Source organism: Eptatretus burgeri, chromosome 16, assembly GCF_056783735.1.
Source record: "Eptatretus burgeri isolate ZD-2024b chromosome 16, Ebu_testis_v1, whole genome shotgun sequence".
Lineage (NCBI taxonomy): Eukaryota > Metazoa > Chordata > Myxini > Myxiniformes > Myxinidae > Eptatretus > Eptatretus burgeri.
Genome location: NC_140976.1, coordinates 13555136 through 13571621, shown reverse-complemented (window position 1 = coordinate 13571621; position 16486 = coordinate 13555136). Strand labels below are relative to the sequence as shown.

General features: G+C 42.1%; 1 protein-coding gene across 13 annotated transcripts in view; it reads left to right on the top strand.

Moving 5' to 3' along the window:
- The window catches only part of KDM1A (lysine demethylase 1A), a 44571-nt gene that overhangs the window by 16046 nt on the left and 12039 nt on the right, over positions 1-16486 (top strand). For 9 of the 13 annotated variants that reach the window (XM_085860070.1, XM_085860069.1, XM_085860067.1 and 6 more), the window contains 7 exons: positions 7002-7083; positions 7170-7264; positions 7466-7483; positions 8264-8406; positions 8555-8645; positions 9122-9256; positions 15501-15574. In XM_085860070.1, coding sequence (XP_085716196.1) covers positions 7002-7083; positions 7170-7264; positions 7466-7483; positions 8264-8406; positions 8555-8645; positions 9122-9256; positions 15501-15574 — 638 coding nt within the window. The remainder of the gene's footprint in view (positions 1-7001; positions 7084-7169; positions 7265-7465; positions 7484-8263; positions 8407-8554; positions 8646-9121; positions 9257-15500; positions 15575-16486) is intronic. The other 4 variants (XM_085860066.1, XM_085860073.1, XM_085860071.1 and 1 more) reach the window with 1 other exon arrangement.

Genomic DNA, 16486 nt, shown 5'->3' with positions numbered 1-16486 from the left:
AAAAACCACATTTGTTTTGTCCGCTCAATAATTGAACTTGAACTTGAATAATTTTCCTCCGATTTTAATTATGTTGAGTTTTATGGATATATTTTAAGAGGGGGACACATTTTCTTAATATACACTGTATCCCTAAACGGTGAAGGTCAAGGTCATACGGCGGTCTGGAAAAAAAATGCTATCATTGGATTGTGGGTCAAGGGTAAGCTGGAGGAGGCTTATCCTTGGTGATCACTTTGTGCTCAAGCCTGGTGTACGCTTAGCGATTAGGATGGTGGCGTGCAGTCTTAGGGTCCTGAGTTTGAGCCGCGTTGGCCACTGAATTAACACCAGGGGGTTGACTCAGCCTGTCATCCTTCCAAGGTCGGCAAAATGAGCACTGGTAATAGGGGCACTGCATCAGCGGCACAGCGTGCCCCTAACCATTGATGCAACCAGCAGCCAAAAAGGCAGCACACTATGGGAACTTTGTGATCGCAGATATCGAGTTAAGATTTGCTTGGCCCCACCACAATGAGGAATGTTGTTATTGTTTGTACACAAACTGGATTTTTGCATTCTAACACCAATTACTCAAATATACCTTGCAGTCAATACTTGCACAAATTTTGTAAACTCGTGCTGCGAGATGACATTGTATAGTTGGGCCATTGCTGTGGCTTCGAGAATACAACCAAGCAGGAAAGTAACGTTTTTGGATACGCTTGAACTATAAACCTTCCTTAATTACCTGAAGAAGTACTTGTCGGTTCTGTTGTTCACAGAATGATTTTGCTTTGTTAAGATCCCAAGGTTGCGGGAGAGACGCACATTCCTGACGCATGATATCTCCACGCGTACTTTATTCAGCTATGATGCAGTTCAGTTCAGTTCCGTTCCACATGGTGATAGCTTTTAAGATTGTAATGTTTAACCGTTTGTTTCGCAAGTCTTGGATCATGGCATTAATCAAAAGGGAAAGAAAGATCCAATTGTGGTGTGAAAAAACTCATATCAGAACAGCTGTACACACAAAGACGTGACAGCATCTGTAGAGTAATCCACTGGCACATCTGTAAACATTTCAACATCCCAGTCACAGAACAATCATGGAAACACAAACCATATCTGATCCTTGAAAGTGAACAAATAATGCTCATGCATGACAAGATGATCCCATCAAGTGTGGACATTACAACAAAGCATTGCGTCCAGACATGGTGCTCACACACAAAAAGGAAAAATCGGCATTGTTGATCGAGGTTTCAGTTCCAAATAACTTTGGACTAAATGCTACAGAAATCAGGAAAATGACCAAATACCAACATCTGAAAAATAAGGTCAATTGAAGAAAACTGAAATTTTACCAGTGATCGTCATAGCCACAGGAATGATAAAGAAAACCACTACTGAGTATTTAAAAATCATTCTGGAGAATATCACAACAAACAAGCTACAAGTGGAGGCTGTCAGAGGTTCAGTGAAGATTTTGAAAAGAGCCCTTGGAACGAGGCTCTGAGAATGAAGTTTCACAGTTTGGTTCATGAACCATCATCCTTTATCAAAAAGGAGGTGGAGATTTTGAATTCTGGGAGAACTTCCTCCCACCGACTGAAACCCAAATGGAGATAACCAACAAAAGATAACATGCTCATCTTTTACTGCCAGGCCATAATTGACACGTACAAAGGCATCTGTCATGGTGGAGAGCAAATTGACAAGAAGCTTCCTCTTTTCGTGGTGCATTCCTTGATACTTCAGGACCCAGTTAGAAACGAGGAATAGCAATAAGTACGAGGTATCCTTCTTATGATAAACATTTATTCTTGAAGCATTGATGTTTGTCATTATCGAATCTCATGTTTGTAACCACAGTTGACACACGACAGGAGATGCATGATCTAGGGAGAAGGTGATTTTTCTGATAAACAATAGTTGGTATCCGATGCAGGTTATATTTGGGTGATGACAGAAAACTAATGAGGAACCAATCCTTACAGACCAGTTAATTCCCTCGGAGTTTCGGGCGGGTCTGCTACCCGGAATTGTGGGCGGGTCGATGCTACCCGGAATTGCGGGCGGGTCGATGCTACCCGGAATTGCGGGCGGGTCGATGCTACCTGGAATTGCGGGCGGGTCGATGCCTCCCGGAATTGCGGGCGGGTCGATGCTACCCGGAATTGCGGGCGGGTCGATGCTACCCGGAATTGCGGGCGGGTCGATGCTACCCGGAATTGCGGGCGGGTCGATGCCTCCCGGAACTGCGGGCGGGTCGATGCCTCCCGGAACTGCGGGCGGGTCGATGCCTCCCGGAACTGCGGGCGGGTCGATGCCTCCCGGAACTGCGGGCGGGTCGATGCCTCCCGGAACTGCGGGCGGGTCGATGCCTCCCGGAACTGCGGGCGGGTCGATGCCTCCCGGAACTGCGGGCGGGTCGATGCCTCCCGGAACTGCGGGCGGGTCGATGCTTCCCGGAACCGAGCACTGCATGAATTCCATATCCACCTTCGTGGCTGATCATTCCCCCCTCATCCCCCCTCCCTCAACACGACTGCCCACCTCAGAAGCAACCAAAGCCCCTCGGATGCCACACAGACCCATCGGTAGGGATACTTCATCCTCTTGTTCAGTCAGATGTTTGAAGTCCTGGAAAACGTGGCTCGGACTAAAACCTCAACATGCTGCTCCTACACACAGCGGACCCTGAAGGGTCATCCACTTCGGGCTCTGATGCGTAAAAGGAGCACGTCGGTTCATTGGACCTGGTCAGCTTCCGCTCCTGCACCGCAATGTCCTGCAATTCGGTCACAGCGTAAGGTTATGACAGCACATCACACCGTGAGGTCCCCAGGTCCCAACTTTCAATCCGAGTTGGGCACAACGCACATTGTGAAGGGTGTATGAACTAATCGACATCTTGCGACTCATGACTCGAGGTCACACACAATGCTGACGAGAACAATAAATGTATCAAAATAATTCGTGAATAGAATATTAACAAATGATTATCTTTTTAATCATTCTCGTGTCGACGGAGTAAGTTTATAATTGTGATTGTAATTGATGGTAAACTGTTCCCTGAACATCTTTTTGTGATTCTCTCGACATCATGACTGCTGAACGCTGTCGAACACAAAACGAGGTAGTCTCTCACAGCAAGACATTCTTAGTCCAATCCAAAGGCTCAATACAACGTTCATTGTCCAATCGACAAGCCCATAACAGCTTACCAAAATCAACGATTCCGTTGTCGTGATCATCAGAAAAAACATCATCAACAAATGACGACGGAGCACAAATCTGAAACCTCTATGTGCTTTCAATTGCCATACATTTCACATTGGTTTCTTGTAAACATGAAAACTGCAGATGCCTCTTCCTTTTTAGTTCAGCTCGCTGACCTAATATAACCGTTCAATGTCCTCAGGTCTGTCTGTCCGTCTGTCCGTCTGTCAACAATTTTTATTTTTCTATCTCCTCCTAGACGTCTCGGCCGATTGAGTTCTAACTTGACACGATAATACTAGTTGCTCTCTGTAGATCGTCTGAGCCCTTTTTCGCCACGGGGTCAAGGTTACAAGGTCATCAAGTGCAAAATGACCGATTGGTCGAATGGCCTATAAGGAAGCATCGGATGGCAAGAATGCATAATGGGTTTCATAGGGATTATGAAGAAGATTTAATTTGACCAACTAGTTTCTCGTTACCTCTGTCGTCTGGCCCTGTTTATTGGGCAACACGAGGTCCGCTGACGTCAACACGGCTTCGCGCGGTTATTTTAAGTTCAATTTAAATTCTGTTTTCACTTTTCATAGACGTTAAGGTTGATTAACACTCGGTTGCATCAAGTTTTGTGAAAATTGAATGTTTATATCCTCGGTCTGTGTGGAATGCATTGCAGCGAGGGGCAGCTTCCACGGCCTTCCATCCGTTTCCATGACATGATATAACGAGGCTGTCTTAAGTTCTAGTTAACCTCCGCCATCGAAGATGGACGGATGTTACTGTTTTCACCCCTGTCTGTTTATCTTGCCAAAACGAAGTTTTTGCAAGATATGTTAGTCAACTTGTATGTTTTTTTTTTGTTTTTTTTTTTTTGTTTGTTTGTCTGTAATCACGTATCGATCACTCTGCAGAGCACAGTAATCATTGGAAATTTTTGTAACTTCGCATATCAGAGGCCTATAGAGGTCCCTTTCAGTGCATAAAATTTTCAAGGTCAAGGTCACTTTGTCGCAAATCAGGGGAGTCGACGAAACCCTTATTTTTTGAGTAATTTTGATCGGATCGTCTTCAAACTTCATTTTGAATATAGTTCATGGTCTGGCGCTCAGCTGATTAGTTTTTGGTGGCGATCGGCCTTGACCTTCATGGTTAGCGCTGGAGGTCGAAAGTTTTTGACCCCAAGGTCAAATTTTGAAATCTTACATACCATATCGAGTAATACCTCATATTCAAGCGCTTGATAAGTGCTTTCCAGATCTGTCAAAAGTTTGACGCTATGACTGACAAATTGTCATCAAATGACATGACGAAAAAACGGATTTTTCATGAAAATTTTATTTCCTCAGTTCTCATCAAAATCTCTTGATATTTCATGTACAACGGTCCTGGAGAGATACCATTAACCGAACGAAAATATTAAGGTCGACGAAACCCTTATTTTTTGAGGAACTTTAATCGAATAACTAAGTCACTCATGTTCACATTTTGGCAAGATACTGGTCACCCTGGGGGTGACATTGGTTTTTTTTAAATTTGTTTGTTTGTCTGTAATCATTGGATTTTTCACCTTTATATCACTCTGTGGAGCACAATTCTCATCGGAAACTCTTGTGGGTACACATATCGTAGTATTATTACAATACCCTTCAGCACACATAAAGGTCAAGGTCACTTTGCAGTAAATCATGGAGGTCGACGAAACCCTTATTTTTTTGAGTAAATTTGATCGAATCGTCTCCAAACTTTGTTGGAATGTAGTAAATGGCTTAGCGCTCAGCTGATTAGTGTTTGTTTGTGATCAACCTTGACCTTCAAGGTTAGCGCCTGAGGTCAAACATATTTGACCCCAAGGTCAAATTTTCAAGTTTTAGGAACCATATCGTGTAGCACCTCAAATTGAACATCTCGATGAGTGCTTTCGAGATATGTCAAGCTTGAGACATTATGACGTCATTTAGTGACGTTATGAGGCAAACACATTTTTCATGGTTACTCTGTAGAACGATTCTCTTCGGAATCTCTCGTAGGCAGATATTCCTCAAGGAGTCGCTCCTGGTGGATAGCAGCTCTGTTCACCTCAGTGTGACCTTAAAGAAGTCACACCTGGTCACCTTTTGGCAAGATACGGGTCACCCTGCGGGTGACATTGGTTTATTTGTTTGTTTGTGAACAGTATTACGGAAAAACTCCTCGACAGATTTCGACGAAACTTGGTGGGGGGGGGGGTTAGGTATGGTCCAAGGATCATGCCATTAGATTTTGGACTTGGTTCAAAATCCAATATAGCCGCTATGGTGGCCATTTTGAAAAAATATTTGAATTTTTGTTTTTGCATTTCTACATGTTTTAAGTGATTTCCAACACTTAAAAGTGATTTTAAGTGATTTCCAATTTTGGAACTTCAGGTGGATATACCTACGTAAAACTAATTTCTGTCTCAAGGAATCTAGTTATGACGAATGAATTGAGTATGTAAAAGGGAACGTTGCAAACTATAAATCTGTGAGCAATGTTGACGTCAAATTGAATGAATAGGATATCAGGTTCACTTGAGTGACCCAGCAGTATTGGCTGCGGAGGTTTTGCACTCTACCGAGTGCTCCCCCTCTGGTTTGTTTCTGTTTTCACTTTTGGGACCTTCTGGTGTAGCTACACGTTTAAATGAAGATAATTTTTGTGCAAATCCGCTCAGAAACGCACTTTTCATGAGGAAAATATATTCAATTCAAATAACCGTGAGACTGGAAGTGACACCACATGCTTCCCGTTCACTGCTTCACCTCGTAAGCTGTTCTCCTGAGGGACTGCTTATTCGTAGTGTCTGTGATATTAATGTTTAGATGTTAGATGGTTTGGGGATGTGCTCCACAAGAAACTGAAAGAATTCCGGTGAAAAACGGACGTTTTAAGATTTTGTTAGGGCATTTTATCCGACGGCGAGCTGGCTGGTCACGTGACGCCGCGCAGATGTGCAGGCAGCGAGTGATTGAGCTTCTCGGTGGCCCGAGGGTCCTTTTTAGTTGGGGTCCAGCTCTGTCCTGGATACAGCCATTAAATACACAAACGTGGAGTATTTATTTCACGGCCATAAACGCGGGTTTGAAAATTGTATAATGATGTTGGGGATCATTCCGACAATATGGAGATTTTTGCTTCGAGCAGCCTCAGGAGTTTATCTTAAATTAAATTTGAATTCTGTTTTCACTTTCCGTCGACGCTAAGGTTGATTAACACTCGGTTGCATCAAGTTTTGTATCCGAGCTGACCGTCAAACCCGCTTGGGTGTATTATATAAAATTTTATTATTATTATCATTCTAAATCTGAATGCCTCGGCCTGATTGAAGTTTTTGACCACATTTAATATTTTTTATTTTGCAAGAACAACAAATGGAATTGGTGGTACGTTGATAGCATAACTATTGGGCGGACGAAACAATCAGAGTTTGTCCAGTCATGATGCACCTTCTTCTTATTGCATATGGCAGCTGAGCTGCCGGGGTAGCTATCATTTCTTGGAAGCATGACTGTGTTACTGATGCAGTGCCCCTCTACTATCACACACTGGTCCTCATTTCACCGATGTCGGAAGGATGACAGGCTGAGTCAACCCCCTGGTGTATTAATTCAGTGGCCAACAGGGCTTGAAATCAGGAACCTTGGATCCCAAGCCACCACCCGAACCACGAAGCCAACACCAGGCTATAGTCATGATGCATGATGCGAGTACGATAACGGTGTAGCCTGCACTACGTTTGATTACCGATGCAGACTTGCGGTGAATGCGTTGTTTTTCAGGATCGTGTTGGGGGGCGCGTGGCCACATTCAGGAAGGGGAATTACGTGGCTGACCTCGGTGCTATGGTTGTCACCGGATTGGGTGAGTTGCAATCTGGCGCCTTGTATCAGAACTGCTATGGCTCCCCTTGTTCGCACGTTGACCTCGGCTCGCTTGATGGGATGCAGGCGGTAATCCAATGGCCGTTGTCAGCAAACAGGTGAACATGGAGCTGGCGAAGATCAAGCAAAAATGTCCCCTGTATGAGACCAACGGGCAGTCTGTAAGTTTAATTGTGTGCTCTTGCGGACTCCAATTGGCCGTTCTAACTATGGAGTGTGCCAGAACTCATGGTAGGCTTGGCACGTGCTGTTCACCTGCATGATTGTGTCTCGAAGGTTGAGCATTAGCCAGATTAATGGATTATCCGTTTGTACCTCCCTTCCCTTGCTGTTGCTGCTCTGGGGCTTGTGGACAATCGAAGGGGGAGAGATGCACGAATGTACGTATTGCACTATTAACAACCCGTGAACTGTGACAGGTATCATTAATAACTCTACTTTGCTTCTTGATGGTTTAATTCGGAGGGTTTTTTTTGTTTGTTGTTTTTTTTTGTGAACAACCGTGAGAGTTTTGCCAATTTGTTAGATATCTGACTGCAAATTGGTTTGCCATGCAAGGTGTGTACTCCTTTTGTTTAGAATTTTTTTGCAGTTAATTTGCCACACTATACGTTCTACAAAAGGGCAGAACTGTCATCCTCGGTAATGCAGCGAAATAAAGCTAGCAAGCCATGCTAATATAGTTTGCATGAGAAATGGAAGAATCATACACCAAGTGTTGGTGCTTACCAGTGGGAATGATTGTGCCAGCAGGACATGCAGCATGAATGGAAATTCATGAAAACAATGTTAAAAACAAAAATCTATGGTTTATAGTGAAGCAGTCACTCACACACTCACAATCCTCTGTCTCTCTGTCTCTCTCTCTTTCCCTCTGTTGCACACACACACGACACACACATACCACAATGGCGCCAACTTTCTCACCGCTTCTATATTTTGCTGGAAAGTCTTGTTTGTCATTCACATTTCAGCACACTTTAGCCAGTGATGCTGTTTTCTCCACTTCCCACACCATGGAATGTGTTTGTTTGTCCACTGTGTCCCCATGCCATTGGCCTGTACGTGACTTATTGCGTGCAAGCTGCTCTTTACTCGTCAATCAAAAAATGAAGTCTGCAACATCCTGGCTCAGCTTGAACTCCATCTTCTTGTTGCAGGTGCCAAAGGAGAAAGACGAGATGGTCGAGCGTGAGTTTAACCGCCTTCTGGAAGCCACATCCTACCTGAGCCACCACTTGGACTTCAACTTCCTCAATGGCAAGCCAGTTTCGCTGGGCCAGGCTCTTGAACTCGTCATCCAGTACGTTGTCTTGGCCTGGGCCATGACCTGAATTAACTCGGCGCCAACTCTCGCCGAACTAACAACTTGCTCATCCATTGCAGCTCCGTTCAATGAATGTACAAAGTTCTGTGCGAGATGCATACCTTGGTGTGTATGTGTTGTGCAGGCTCCAGGAAAAGCATGTAAAGGACGAGCAGATTGAGCACTGGAAGAAGATAGTGAAGACCCAGGAAGAGCTGCGCGACTTTCTTAACAAGGTGCTTCCGGCATTCGGGCCTTGTACTCTGTGGACAAGCTGCTATTGATCAAATGAAAATGAAACGAGAGCGAAGTCAATGGTCCGCCGTCACAAATCCCCACTCTTCCCACATAAAGGAAAGTTGAAAGATGGCAAAATGTTCCACCAGGATTGACTCGATATCAAATTCTGAATTAAAAAAAACAACTTTTTACCCCATGTGACCCCAAGTCCCAACCCCCTGAGGTTTTTTGTAGTTAACCCTCTGGAGCCCCAGGGGTTTTTTTTTTTGTTCACCCAGAACATTTCGTGGGCTCTCAAGGGTTAATTCGCCACATTACACGTTCTACAAAAGGTCAGAACTCTCTATCATGGTAATACCATGCTTCTGTGCTAACATCACTCACATGAGAAATGGAAGGATCATACACCAGGTGTTGTGACTCACCACTTCCTCAACGCCATCCTTTTGGTGATCCCCACTGACTGTCCAAGATGGTGACACTAAAAGAACGGATTGTGGAGCTGCACCAGCAGCACAAGGAAGCTGCCGAGGTGAAGCAGCCGCGAGATGTCACTGCAGAGTTCCTGATCAAGAGCAAGCTCCGCGACCTGTCGGCTGCCTGCCGGGTGTGTTCACACTTCCTGTTTCACTTGTTCCTGTAATCGTTCTTTGTTCCTACCGCGTGAGCATTCCTGCTGCCCCTTTGATCAGCCGTAAATATTTATTTTGTAACTCTCACAAATTCATTTGGAATAATATTTAATCATTCCTTGCACTCGGTTTTCTGTATCTGTAAGAACATTTGATGTGCTGGAGCATGTGGGGGATGATGCGTTGAAGGTCAAGGATGACTGTTCAACCAACCGCCTTGTGTTGAACTTGTGAACATTGAGTGTGAACTTTGAACTAACTTTTCATGTCTTTATTTCAGGATCATTGTATATCATTTGTGAGAAAAGCCTCTATATATATATATATATATATATATATATATATATATATATATATATATATATATATATATATATATATATATATATATATATATATATATATATATATATATATATATATATATATATATATATATATATATATATATATATATATATATCTTGCTGTTTTGTTTTTCGCTGCTCATGCACAAACTCCCCGTGGCAAAACCCGATATGAAGTGTGCGGATTTGAATTGTTTCGGAGGAACGATTCAATACTCATGTTTTGTTCCGTGCCAGTACATACCGGTGACGTGCAGCAGATCATTACATCATCGCAAAGATGCAACGTTGATTGAAGTATGTTAACCACCGTGGGTAAACGAGTTGACGTTTCAACATTAACGCTTTGTCGGAGCAAAATGTGTAGATGGGATGGGGACTGAGGTTGATCATGCGGTTGTGAGAGTGAGTCAGAGATGCATATGGATGAGGGGGGCACGTCAGGTGGGAACTAGTCTCATTGAAAACCGTAGGAAACTGAGGATCATACGTATTACAGGGGATAAAATTCAAGGGGAGTGCGACTGGGAAAAGAGAAAATAATAAGGAAACATTATTTTCCCTTGTTACCTCCACCACCGAAGGTGAAGGAGGTTATATTTTCACCCCTTTCTGTCTGTCTGTTTGTGTACAGGATATCTCAAAAAGTTGTGGACAGATCCGGATGAAATTTTGTGGATGGGTTCGGTGTGTGATAAGGACGAACTGATCAGATTTTGGTGAAGATTCGGATCCGGATCCGACTGGTAGAATTTTTTAAGTGATTCTTCACCATTGAGAGATTGGGTTGTAAACTAGATATAGCACGATATCTCAAAAAAGTTGTGGACGGATTCGGATGAAACTTGGTGGACACATTGGGTGTATGACCAGGACGAATTGATTTGATTTTGGTGAAGATCTGAATGCGAGCCTGGATACGAGAGTTATTGAATTTTTTAAGTGATTCTTCATCATTGAGAGATCGGGCCAAAAACGATATAGTACATGATATTTCAAAAATGTATTGGGCCAGATATGTTGTCGTGGATCAGGCATTGCATGGCGGAGGTATGCGCTCTACCGAGTGCCCTTCTAGTTTTATTTTAATCTTTCCTTTTATTTTTGCTCGTATTATTCAATTATACATCATCTCTTTCTCTCCCCTTTTTAGGTCATCTCTAACGAGATGACCTAATAAAGCCGGACCAAATGTCCGTCCGTACGTACGTCCGTCAACAACTTTTCTTTCCGATCTTGATGAAACTTAGTTTGTGGGTAGGGGTCGATGAGTGTTCCACAACGATATAACTTTTGTCCAGGTTCAAGGTCAGGGACAAGGTCACGAGGTCACGTTAGTTATAAAAAAAAATCACCATTTTCAAAACCTATCTCGTCTGCCATTTTACAAGATATTCGGCAATTGTTTATTTTTTTTTTTTTTTTTTTTTTTTTTTTTTTTTGTATACCTTGGTCGAGGCTCGTATGAGAGCTAACACACAACTCACAGCAAAGAGGCATGAGACAAGAGGGGTGGGAGTGGAAGGGACAAAACATTGGGGAACAGACACAGGTGAACTGTGGAAGGGAGAGGGATGGGGATGGGACGGGGAACATGGCGAGGAGAAGATGGACATTACAGGGACTTTCAGGAAGGAAAGCAGGAGAATTGAAGGAAGTGGGCTTGGGTGGATTATCGGGGGTAGAAAAGATCGAGGATTTGGATGGGGGAAGATAAGAGGTGGTGGTGAACAGCTGTTTTGAAAGCCTGGAGGGATGAATGGGGAAGAATAGAGTGAGGAAGTTTATTCCAAAGGCGGGAAAAAAGAGGAATGAAAGAGTGAAGATGAGCAGTGATTCGTGATTTTGGTAGTTTTACCAGAAGGGGGTTGTTGGCGGACCTTGAGCGCCCTTGATTATGATTGATTATGATTGTAAAAAATATTATCTTGTATCTAACCGGACACACTTTTGAATTTCCTTCCCGTTTGATCATCACGTGATCTGGAAGATGGCCAAAAACGCCGATGCGATTCGCAAAGAAGGAAGGAAGGAGAAATGAAATATAAATATAAAACACATTTTTAGCCTTTTATATTTATACATTTTCCGCCGAAGGTGCAAAAGTTTCAAAACCCGAAATGTAAACGTCGGCGTTTATTTTCAAAATATAATTTCGTGCGGGCGCGCCAAAATTCCGAGTCATCTTTAACCAAACTGCGCAGTAGTCCGGTCATGGCGTCTGAGCAGTGGCCAGCGTGGTTCAGATTGACTGTGGTTTCTTTGGCAAAGGTGATTGTTAAGAAGTATGTCGGCAGTATAAATTCGAGTGACTGTATTGGTGATTTAATCACGCAACATCTTGACAACGAATATTCTGGCCGAACGATTGCATCAATTCAGTGCATCAGCAGGGATGATTCGCAGGCTCCTCTCGATCGTGTCGATATCTAACATAATCACCGGCGGACATAGGGTGCAGGCTGTGGGGCGAGGCCACGGATCCCGGATGAGGGGATGTGATAAATTATTCGACATGCTTCGGGCTTTCTGATGAATATATCAATGAGTACATTCCATAATTAATGAATTAATAATTAATGAATCTGGCATACAAAATGTTTTTTCATACCTGACATGTTACTTTGTGCAGTGTCACGAAACTTCTGTGGAATTAATAATTAATGAATTTGCGAGCTCTAACGATTTTTCAAACCTCAATATCTCTATAAATACTTGGCCAATTTTCATTCTGAAAGTTGTATTATAATCAGTGAAGAATAATTAATCTACAAGATTATCATAATCTCCGAGAGTTAAGCCTATTTTTTCGTTTTTTTTTTCTACAACCGGAAGTGAAATGTCCCCAGGGAGTGGACGGACCGGAAAACCACGTATTGCACTTACTGGTGATTCTGATGTGTTAATCCGGGTACAAAATGAACAATACATATTTATTAATTATGTCATTAGTAGTATTATCCTAGTGTATCTTTGTGAACTATTTCAATCTAAACGGTTAGTTTGGACTGTTTCGCGGTTACCTGAACTGAACATTGAGAACTTGTGTTATTATAGAGATGACCGTCACCCCCACATGGGGGTAATTTTTATTTTGTTTCTTCTTCGTTTCCTTGTTATTACCCCTTTTGATTTCTGACTCCTGAATCCTGGTCCTCCCTTTTGTGAGGTGTTAAGATGAGCCATTCTCACCCTATCCCTGACCCCGCTCTGATAGGTACACCTCTGATTCACCACCACCCAATAATCAATCCTCACCCCAGTCTTGTCTCCCTCCTTTGAAGGCGAAGGATGAATGGGTGAAACATTCAGCTTCCCCTTGCTTCCCACCACGGTTAGCTTGACACGTCTTCACCAGCAAAACTAGTTCTTCATTCTATTTTGCAGTGAAGTCTGATCAGACTCCTTTTGATCACATTTCCTAATAGGCCAAATTGTTTTTTTCATGGCCAGGTGTGTGGTTGTCACATTGGATATCGTCGTTTGTGGTTTTTAGTGATATTTGATTTTTCAGAGAATGCTGCGGAAAAAAAAAGAAGTGATGGTTGTGGATGACAACACAGCTGTTGGAGACTGTGGCATGTATAGGGTGGTCAAAAATAGTTGAACCCACGTTTAAAAAAAAAAAAAAATTGTACAACTTTATTGCAGCACGTGCGCTGTATACAATTGCACCGAGTTTGAAATGTGCTCGGTATCTACCACGTCTCCGGTGTCCCCCGTGTCCCCCCCCCACGTGCCTCAAGACAGCCAATGACAGCCGTCCGGTAGATGCAGTGCGTAACCTAGACGGAAATAGCGAGAATTGACGGAAATACCCGAGTATTTCAATGGAAATTTGTGAAACTAATGTGTTGTATATGTGAAAACCATTGAATTTATTGCTTGACGGGAAAAAAACCCAAGAAACGCGCCCTTCTCATGTACGAACGAACGAAAGACGTCATTTCCGCCCACCATCGCATTTCGCGCCGATCGCCGAATGCTGAAAGCTAAGTTCTTCTTATGCTATCATTCTTTTGTGCTGCCACGCTGTATCGAACGATTTCAATCCTTCTGTTGTGTGTGTATATATATATATATATATATATATATATATATATATATATATATATATATATATATATATATATATATATATATATATATATATATATATATATATATGTGCTTATCACAGTAACAACAAGATTTTTACATTTCAAATATTAAGTCTGCTTTTTTTAATTGTTTTTTAACTGAAAAAGCATAAATTGCATATTTTAACATTAGTGTACTCATTTGCTTCACCACACGCGCTGTATTGAAGGATTTCACTTGTTTTTATGTTCCAGGTATTGATCGCTGAGAAGGTGAAGATAGCAACAGACATAAATATTATTACCTTTACATGAGAGAGGAGCATGCCCTGGACCACAGAACAGAGGATGTTTTCGGTGGAAATCTACTTTCATACGGAGTCATTGAAGGAAACTCAAAGTTCAAAACCAATTTTGACTGCAGAGAAGTCTCATCCAAGCAAACAATGCATAAACGAATAAAGAAGTTCAAGAAGGATGGGATTGTGCTAAATCTTAATTCAAAATCCCAGGACCGACAGTCATTCGAAACTCTAGTCGGTGAGAATCCCTGAGATTGATGAACGTGCCAGATACTGAGGCCACCAGCCCGAAGAAGTCGAAATGCTGTCAAAGTCGGGAATTAGATGTGAAAAGGGGCACTCTGCAGAAGATTCTCCATGAAGACGTGAAACCTTACCCCTATAGGATTCAAATTAATCACAGGCTGACAAGCTCCGACAAAGAGAAACGTGTTCAGCCGGCACAATCGTTCGTCCACAAAATTAAACAAGAGTTCTGGTTTCTCATAACATCTGGTTTTTAAGACGAGACGTTTCTTACTCGATGCACATGCAAACTCGAAAAACAATGTTTCTTTGGGAATTGAGCAACCTGATGAAGAGCTTCAAAGACCCACTCTTTGAAATGCATGGCACGGTCAGCAATCGGCAAACACAGAATAATCTTGAGCGATTATGGTTTGACGACTATGATGGCAATGCTGTCCGTGTCAATTCTGATCACGACGTCCGTCCTGCAGAAGTTCTGGGCTGTTCTTGGTCAGAAGAGAGGAGTTGTTAAAATGTGCATTGGTTCCAGCAAGATGATGCGAGTCGAGAGTGGTTGTCAGAGCACTTTGGTGAGGAAATCATCAGTGGTCGTTGTGACGTCGAATGGTCCCCACACTCCCCTGATGTTAATCCCCACCGATTTTTATTTATTTCTTTATTTATTTACTTTTTTAATTTTTATTTTAAGCTGTGTGGATATCTCAAATACATTGTCAATCAATGGACGCATCCTTGTGATGTTGGTAACCTTGTGAGATGCATCCAAATATGCATTCAGCACCAGTGTGAGAATTTGGAGCATATCCTGGGTCATGCATAACTCTGATGTTTTATATTTATGACATTTTCTCTCATAGTTTTGGCATATATCGATTAGTGTAATTCTGCATTATTATTGAGTTAAAAAAAGTAAATAAGTTGAAGTTTTAATAACACTTTTCATGGATTAACACTTTTTTTTGACCACCCTGAACGATCCGAGCAACGATGAAGCACGTTGAAGTGCACAAAGTGGTGGTTGGGCAAATATATATATATATATATATATTATTATTATTTTTTTTTCTTGTCCTTTTGAAATGTTAACCGAGACAAACAAGATTAAGAACAAATAATTTGTGAATATTTTTCAATGAGTTGTTTAATTGAAATAAAAGCTGCGTTGGGGTGCTTGCCGGTGGCGACTTTCAAGTTGAGTGATCATTTGGTGCAGTGTTCCTGATGACGCGTCATGTCCCACAGGAGTACGATGATCTTGTAGAAGCCCAGCTGAAAATGGAGGAGAAACTTCAAGAGCTGGAAGCAAATCCCCCCAGGTACACAATCTGGTTTTGTAAAGAGAAAAATACCTTGTACTCCTTTGGTGTGGAAAAAAAAAAACCTGTCTCGGTGTGGAATTCCATGAATTTTAATTTGTGTGTTTTTTTTCTGCCTCTGCTGACAAAGCCGCCGGAGACATTATGTTTTCGGCTTGTCTGTCCTCCATCCGTGTTCATTTTCTCTGTCTTCTCTGCAACCGCCTACCTGAGTGACACAATTTTCACCATAGGTGCGACGACTTGTGTAGAATGTTGGAGTGATAATTATGATGTCATAAGTCACGTGGTGAGGCAGCCATGTTAGAGGTTCGAAGTTTTTTTTTAAATATTTCATTATTATTTTCCTTTTTTCGATCTCCGAAACCTCTCCGTGGAAGAAATTGAAACTTGTCACATGTGAAGTACTCCCCATGGGGAATGTGATTTTTTTGATGATGATGTCATAGTTGGCTTTGTTGTGACGTCATGATTACATATGTCGAACGCTTTACCCGATCAGTATGAAAATTTTTGACGGTCATCTTGGGCTAAATTGTATTGGGGGGGGGGGAGGTTTGATGACGTCATTGGTCATGTGGTTCAGCAGCTTTTTTAAAAAGAAATTTTATGCCTCCGCACCAAGGGTGCCGGAGGCATTATTTAACATAAAAGCTTTCAAAAATAATCATCTCCAAAAAGTTCTCCACCTATGATGTCATAGGTCACATGGTTTGGCAGCTATGATGTGTGTGTGTGTGTGTGTGTGTGTGTGTGTGTGTGTGTGTGTGTGTGTGTGTGTGTGTGTGTGTGTGTGTGTGTGTGTGTGTTTGTATATATGTGTGTGTATATGTATATATATATATATATATATATATATATATATATATATATATATATATAATTTTTTTTTTTTTTTTTTTTTTTTTTTGA